This window comes from Mus caroli, unplaced genomic scaffold (assembly GCF_978045245.1).
Source record: "Mus caroli unplaced genomic scaffold, Mus_caroli_1 scaffold_3, whole genome shotgun sequence".
NCBI lineage: Eukaryota > Metazoa > Chordata > Mammalia > Rodentia > Muridae > Mus > Mus caroli.
In genome coordinates, this window is record NW_028227258.1 from 125,591,354 (window position 1) to 125,599,241 (window position 7,888).

Here is a 7,888-nt window from a genome sequence, read left to right on the forward strand (position 1 = left end):
GACAACTGACTGGGACACTCAGTAACAAAGAACCTTCTTTCTCACAGAGCTTCACCACGGAGGTGTGGGTAATTTCAAATACGGGGCTATTGGGGGTCTCACAAAACACCTGGAAGACTTTATGTCTCTCTTTTCTCCTCTCTTCTCTCTTTTCTCTCTCTCTCTCTCTCTCTCTCTCTCTCTCTCTCTCTCTCTCTCTCTCTCTCTCTCACACACACACACACACACACATTGAATTTCAAGTCAACAACAGAAAGCTTTTGTAAAATATCACATTCGAAATGTCGAAATGTCTTTGGCTGTTAGTGCTCTGTAAGGACCTATAGCACAGAGGAGGGTGTGGGGAAGCCTGTTAGTGCATGCCCTCTGCAATTCTAACAGGCAAGGCAGCTTGAAGTGGAACTGTGGATGCGTTGGTAGTTCACTTCACAGCTAGGAGCATCTCCCAACCCTTCAGACCGCACCTTCAGGCACCTTTTATTTTTCTGTGTCTCTTTTGGAAAAGTACAAGTGGCGCAAATTACGAAGAACCTTAATTAGGAAGGGAGGGGACAGAGGTTCCACTGGCTGTCCCCAGTGAGAGTCTTAAAGACACCTGCAGGCAATCAGCTGTCCACACCGGGGAACACTGGACCATTGCTCCTCGTCTCCACCCGCTGAAGTTAGCTCTCCAGAGCTAGCTCGCATCCCCACACAGAAGATCTGCGGCGCTCGCAGGTCCCGGGTCCGGCGCTCCTGGGGAGCCGCGGGGGCCGGGCGGACCACAGCGGAGCTGGGAACCCGGGGGCGAGCGTGCGGAGCCTTTCCAGGCGAAACGCAGCGCGAACCGCCCAGGCGGCGCCCAGCATGGAGTGGAAGCTGAATCTGCTGCTCTACCTCGCGCTCTTCTTCTTTCTGCTCTTCCTCCTGTTCCTCCTGCTCTTCGTGGTCATCAAGCAGCTGAAGAACTCGGTGGCCAATACGGCCGGGACCCTGCAACCCGGGCGCCTGTCCCTGCACCGGGAGCCGTGGGGTTTCAATAACGAGCAAGCTGTGTGACCCAGCTGGCAGGGTTTCAGTTCCACCGGGATTCAGGTACACCCCTCTAGAGCAGCGGCAAGGGGACACACTCTCTTCCTTCCGGGTCTCTGGACCGGCTATAGAGCAGAGGACCCCAGGGACACGAGTCTAGTCCTGGACCCGAGTTCTTCTAGAGTAACCCTGATTTCGAGAGAGAAGACTCGAGAAGAGAGGAGGATAGCTTTGGGGATGAGAACAGTATGCACACCTGAGAACTCTTCTTCCCAGACCAACTTCCCTGTATCTAAGGGTGGAAAACTCTATTAATCAGTCAACTTAGTTCAGCCACTTCCAACAAAATTATCTAAATACTGAAGAGTGCGAGCTTTGAGAGGTGGCCTCCTGGGGGTGGGAGATATCCTCCTATTCTTTATTGCTATTCGTAGTCTAGCCTGAGGTTTGTCAAAGGTGAGCTTAGACTCTGGGATAACAGAAGGCGAGTAGGAGAATGAGTCGCTGGAAAATGACCTTTGGATGTTGGCTTGGAGGGCAGACAAGGGGCTACTTTGTATAGTGTAGGAGAAGCAGAGGGAGCTGGTGTGAGGGGAGAGGCCTGTTTGTGGTTAGTATAGTAGACCTTTTGGGAAGGGCTGTCAGGAGTAAAAGTCACCTGTGCAAGGTGGGACAATGGTAGTTTGAGAGATCCTTTCGTCCATCAGATCCGATTGCTTTTCCTAGATCTATGTCATCGGGACCCAGCCTGGTACCCTTGACCGGTGACACCCAGGACCGAAACTCCTATCACAGCCTAGGAGCCCTGCAAAGCCGGGGAGTGGAGAAGATCTTGCAAAAGGTCTGCTGGGGCTCCTCCCTATGACTGTCTCAAGATCCAGGGTTTAGGAAGAGATGGGTCGGGATGCAAGAAATAGGTACCAGGAAATTAAGGGTTTTTCTCCTGCTCTGAACTGGAGGGCTTCCCCCAGAATCAAGAAGTCAAGGTGATTTCAGAACCTTTGCAAAAATGAACGAGGAGACCAGGGTTTGTGGGAATTAGAAAGAGAAGCCAGGGGCATTTGCAAATTTAATAGCCACCCTTCCCATCTTTTTTTGAAAACAGTAGAGGTGAGAATATCATTTGTTTTCAGTAGGGAGGGTTTAGAGTTAATTTTCTCAGGACAGGACAAACTGCTACAAGAAAACACTCATTTTACACACACACACACAGAGAGAGAGAGAGAGAGAGAGAGAGAGAGAGAGAGGGAGAGGGAGAGGGAGGGAGAGGGAGAGGGAGAGGGAGAGGGAGAGGGAGAGGGAGAGGGAGAGGGAGAGGGAGAGAGAAGAGAGACAGAGTCAGACAGAGTCAGAGATAGAGACAGAGACAGAGACTGGAGCGTTAAGATCCTTAACATTAAATTTTGCCTAGGCTGATAACACAGAGAACTGTTGGTATTTTAAACAAAAGGGAAAACAGGCCCATCTCCGCGAGTCACTATCAGGAATGAATTTTGCCTGAGACAGTAAGTTGATTTCCTACAGATTCTATTTCATTTGGACACAATAAAGCCAGTCTTAAACAAAGAAAATGGCTCATTTTAGCTATTATGTCTTGAGTAAATTCTCATCTCCTTATCACATCTTTATCAGAGCTATAGTAAGGCTTGCTTTTGATTTCCAGTCTGAATTCCAAACTTAGAAGACATGAATATACATTATGATTTGCACAATAATCCTCTAATTAGCTGATATCTCTGCGGCGATGTTTTGTTACAGGCCAGCAAGGTTAATATAAACGTGGGAGTGATTAATGAGCAATTATAGTTGTTTATAAGGACAGAAAGTAATGATTTCATACCTGATAAATAATCAGAATATAAACTATTTAGCCACCAGCTTGGCTTCTTGACTTTGTAATTTTTTTCATCTTCCTGGCATTTCTGCCATCCAGAAGTGTGATTCACCCCAACTCTTCCCTGACTGGAGGGAACAGAAAACCTGGGCATCTCAGTACGAGGCTGAACTCTGTGCAGATTAATAGACAGGTTGCTAAGAAAGACCTGGCTGCCTTTCCATTTTGGGCTCAGGGCCATTTTATTACCACTACACTAACTAATTTGTTAATTACTAAGTTCTCCTTTGCGTATCCTCTCCCAAGCTCCGCCCAAGCCCCGCCCAAGCCCCACCCACGGTTTTGTATTCTTCCCAGCTGGAATCTACTTGGAACTTATTTCTAAACGACGGGAGTTAGGATTCCTCATATCTGTAAAATGGGTTGCTGGCACTTTCTGCCTGCTCTTTTGTTAGTAATTCTGCCTTTGAAAATTTGACATCTGTAGAAGAAATGCCTTTTCTAATTCTTTTATCCCACTACCGTTTTCCAAGACCCAGCACAAGACTGATTCCCCAGAGTTAACTCTCTTCCATTTGTTTTCCTGAGGTAGAGACTTGCTATGTAGCCTGGGTCAGCCTGGAATTTGCTTTGGAGACCAGATTAGCCTGGGGCTTTTGGTGATCATTCTGCATTCTGGTATTACCGTAATGTGCCACCATGCTTGGCTTAAAAACCTACATTTGTACTAGAGCTAATGCGCTGACATCCACAATATCACTTCTATGTATTGATCACTCAATTCAGTGACCACACCTTGGCTCTGATAGTGTATGTCAGTTCTAATATGTGTATGACTAAGCTAGGGCCTCATTCTGGAGTCCAGGCTGACTTGGAACTCAGAATCTGCCTGGTTCATCCTCTTGGTAAGGATGTATCACCCACCATGCCTGGCCATATTTTGAAAGATGATATAAATGTGAATTAGTCACTAAAACATTCAGTAAGTCAGGGACATTTAAAATAACTGCTCATTTTGTGAATGTAATTTTATTATAAAATATTATTGATTCATTTTTTTTTTTTGTCAAAAAGACCTCACAAATGTTAGAATGCAAATTTCCTACATTATAAGGAAATGGGCCATAATGATAAAATGCATTATTAGTGTTTATTTTAAATGTTGCTATTTAATAGTTAGGTATATATTTTGGTTGTTTAAGATGACTTCCCCTCTTAGCACAATCTTGATTATTCACTAATTTCTAAACTTGTAATATAATGAATCTACAGTCCTGACCAGGGAAGATCATTCTGTTGAATGAGAGTGTATCACATTCCCATTTGCAAAATCTAAAATGTCTGATAAAATAGGTTCCTATGTCCATACTTCAATTGCAGGGTACAGGTGTAGCTGCGGGCCTGATGCAGTCTGGTGCAGCCCCACAGCATGGGGGAGTCACCCAGAGTGAGCCCAGCACTGGCTTCTGGGGAGAAAGGGTTTGTTTTTGGTTCATTGCAGAGGTGGAAACTTGGAAGAAGGTATGCAAAAAACACGCAACACCCTATTTTTAATGTGACATTCTAATGTTCCCAATTTTGCCTCGTTTCAGATTAAGTACAGTAGAATTCAGTTATAAACAGTGAGAATTTTGAACATTTTGAATGGTTAAGCCATTTAAAGAGAGTAGGGAATGGGGTTTCCCCCTCTAAATCATATGATCTAGAGATTTTTAGAATCCTAGTTATACTGATGCAGAAAAAGTATCAGCAGGGCTCTGTATATTCAAAATAGCTCGGGAGCTAGTCTGAGCTACTTGTTCTTATTTAAGCTCAATCCATAATTAAAACTCTAAAATCACTAGAATTAGTCGGGTATCTGTATTACATACAAGGGCAAGTGAAGAATTGAGCTCTTGGGGTAGTGGGGTCTTGTTCATTTTGTTTTTTTACTTGAATCAGTTAAACAGATTCTTCCAATATCCGTTTGCTATTTTGTTTACATAAATAAATAAGGACCCAGGTTAAATGTCCCAGTAAACAGGGGCTTGAACAAATTAGGGGTCTTGTTATGTCTCATGGAACTCACTCTTTATATGAGGCGCTGTTTGTTTTTCAGATTCTTATGTGATCTTCGTGGCTCCCCAATAGAAGGAGGAAGCAGGGAGGAAAACAGAGTTTGCCTGTCCAAGTCCATCTTCCTTCTAAAGAGTTTCCCGGGGACCAGGACAACGTCACAGGCCACTGTCTTTTAACAATATGGATGCCGTTGCCTTCAATCAAAACCCAAGCTCACTAGATTAGGACAAAGAATCCTGGGTGGACAAGATCCAGAGGTCTGTGCTCTAGTACAAAGCACAGTTGTGCAGAAAGCAGTGTTCAAGATGGAACTCCTGGTTCCCTCTCAGCCCCAAGCGATGTGGCTGAGCAGAGTGACGATGTCTCCCTAGTTCTCAAGAAATGTTTGTCAGGACTGGCCTCCTCTCTGGTCAGCTGACTCCCCTGTCCCAGGATTTCCTAGGCATGTAGCCTGGAAGCCTTACATTTGTGTGTGTTGGGGGATCTGGAGGTTGAGGGAGTCTTCATAATCTCCTCACGGAACTTTGGTAACAGATCAATATAGGTTGTTTTCTTTTGCTCCTGTTTGGTCCCCTCCATTACATTCCAGTTAATTAAATTTTGGTGGCAGCTAAGTTTGTGTATTTGGTCCCTATAAAGGCCATTCCTTCCATGCACAAGGAAAGGCACTCTGCTCAGAAAGGCTACCTCTCTTCCTTCCACCCTCGATCCAGGAATATCCCGGGAGATTGCCTCTCGAGCTGCTTCTACTCACAGCCTACGTACTGGCCAAGCCGAGGGAGAAGAAACACTTCCCACACCCAGAGATGTGCAAAAGAACTTTCTGTGATATGAAACTGTTCTATATCTGTGGTGCCCGATACGGCAACTACTAGTCACATGTGTCTAGTAAACACTGAAATATGGCTAACGGGGCTTAGATTTTATTTAATTTCACCCGAGACAGCCACTTGGGGCTGGTGGCTATTGTATGTACAGTTCACACCATTCTTGTGTGTGTGTGTGTGTGTGTATGTGTGTGTGTATTTTTAGAGTCAAAGTGGGGAGGTGGCTGCTAGCCATGGACTCCACATCCCATGGTCTTCATTGTTTTTCTTGCTTTCAGTTTTTCTCCTTGATGAAAAAGAAAGTCAGTATGTTAGCTCTAAATTGAGAATGCTATCATCTACCTATTGCATGTCTTCTTGTACCAAATGAGATAGGTTTCAGTGATAATTGACCATGGTAAAAATGGAAGTGTTGATTCACTACATCTCCATATTCCCAGTCCTTGCCCCTGACCAAGGTCACATTGTCCTAGGCACTTTATTCCATTTTAGTTCCCTTTTTAATATTGTGAATCCCAAGCAATTATTGTATATGTTTTTCAAAATACCTAATGGTTTATATTTTTTAAGGTTGTAAAATAAAAATTGACAATTACATGTAACTCAGGTTTTGTGTGTATGTGTGTCTGTGCAATTTTTAGTAACTTACTACCCAAACTTTATTGTATTGATTAGGATATGAATAAATGGAAAGTGATATTGATTTTTGTATCAGATTTCATTTTTTTTTTTTTTTTCGAGACAGGGTTTCTCTGTGTTCTCTGTGTAGCTCTGACTGTCCTGGAACTCACTTTGTAGACCAGGCTGGCCTCAAACTCAGAAATCTGCCTGCCTCTGTCTCCCGAGTGCTGGGATTAAAGGTGTGATCCACTACGCCCCGGCTGGGAGATTTCCATTTTAATGGACATATTTATATGCCAATGAATACTTTATTTAAAGAAAACATTAAATGTTATGGTCAAAGTTTGAATAATGTAGTTGTCTCCAGGTTCCCTGTTTGGGCTGTTGTATTGAGTTTTAGAAATTATTAGACCGCCACAGACATATTCCTTTCACAGACGCATAGTCTCCCACCTGTGGTTAATCTATGGATTTAATTGCAAAGATTTTTTTCAAGGTGTATTATTAATTTTGAAGTTTTTAATGTATCCATGTTTTGTTCACTGCTTTCTGTGTCCTCTTTAGGCGACATTTGCCTACTCTGCCCTCCCCCTGGCTACCAAGTGGGATTCTGCTCTGCCTTCTTCCACACTAGAAGTACAGTTGTAACTGTTATTAATCTATTTCTCATCTTGAACTGAGGTTTGTACATGGCATGGAGTAAAGAACAATTCTCCCTTTTCATAGAAACACGCCAGCTTTCCTCATCCTTCCACTCTTCCCTCTCCTCCCCCGCTCTCTCCTCCTCCCTCATTGGTTGAACACACTTTACATCCCCACTGTGTCACTGTGCCTCTTTCATCGACCCCCAGTGTGTGAATAATAGTGGGTCTCTTTCTGGATCTCGTCTGTTCCATGGACCCCTCCAAATGCCAGTGTCTTAGTCACACAGTAAGTCTTATCCTTTACCATAAATAGTATGAATGGAATTACTGACACGAGCTCCCAGCCAAAGGCTGACAGTGCACACTCGGAAGCTTGAGGACTTTGAGTTAAAGTCAGTAAGAAAACTCTAATGGAGACTAGGATTCCTTCATTTAAATCTGAGCCCTGATCTGGGGGGTTTCTCCGTCCTGTCTGTCATGGCCAACAAGAAGCATCCCCTTTACTGTTGGTCCAGGTGGGACAAGCAGTGTCCCTGAAGTCAGAGCTCAGGGATGAAGCTCTGCGTTGGTTTTCGTTGCACATAAGCCTACACATAAACTTTCTTTACCCAGTCTATGATGAGTACGGTTCCCCATGACCATGTCATCTACACTGCTCCATATCTTTGTATGGTCTCGTCTTCACTTGCTGACATGGGGCAGGATGGGTTGAAGATACAGGCAGTTTCTGAACTTACTGTCTATAAAAGTGGTTGGGAATTGAATGGTGTCCAGGAAGAGAATATATGTTTTTATGTTTCCATGAACAGAGCAAGAGTGTCCATCTCGCTACCCACACAAACTCTGCATTTGGGGATCTTTTGGTCTATCAGCATGATCTGCTGAGGAGGCTT

The 7,888-nt window shown here is 44.2% G+C and overlaps 1 protein-coding gene across 2 annotated transcripts; it reads left to right on the forward strand.

Moving 5' to 3' along the window:
* Window positions 1-523: 523 nt before the first annotated feature.
* Window positions 524-6,400, forward strand: Smim43 (small integral membrane protein 43). 2 transcript variants are annotated; one of them, XR_015046635.1, is made up of 3 exons: window positions 524-1,074; window positions 1,738-1,852; window positions 4,944-6,400. XR_015046635.1 is itself a non-coding variant. In XM_085835349.1 (2 exons), exon 1 carries the CDS (start codon window positions 847-849, stop codon window positions 1,036-1,038), a length of 192 nt encoding a protein of 63 aa, XP_085691475.1. In that variant the 5' UTR covers window positions 524-846; the 3' UTR covers window positions 1,039-1,074; window positions 4,944-6,400. The 2 variants fall into 2 exon arrangements, 1 of the variants encoding a protein (XP_085691475.1); XM_085835349.1 differs by lacking the exon at window positions 1,738-1,852.
* The last annotated feature ends 1,488 nt before the right edge of the window (window positions 6,401-7,888 follow it).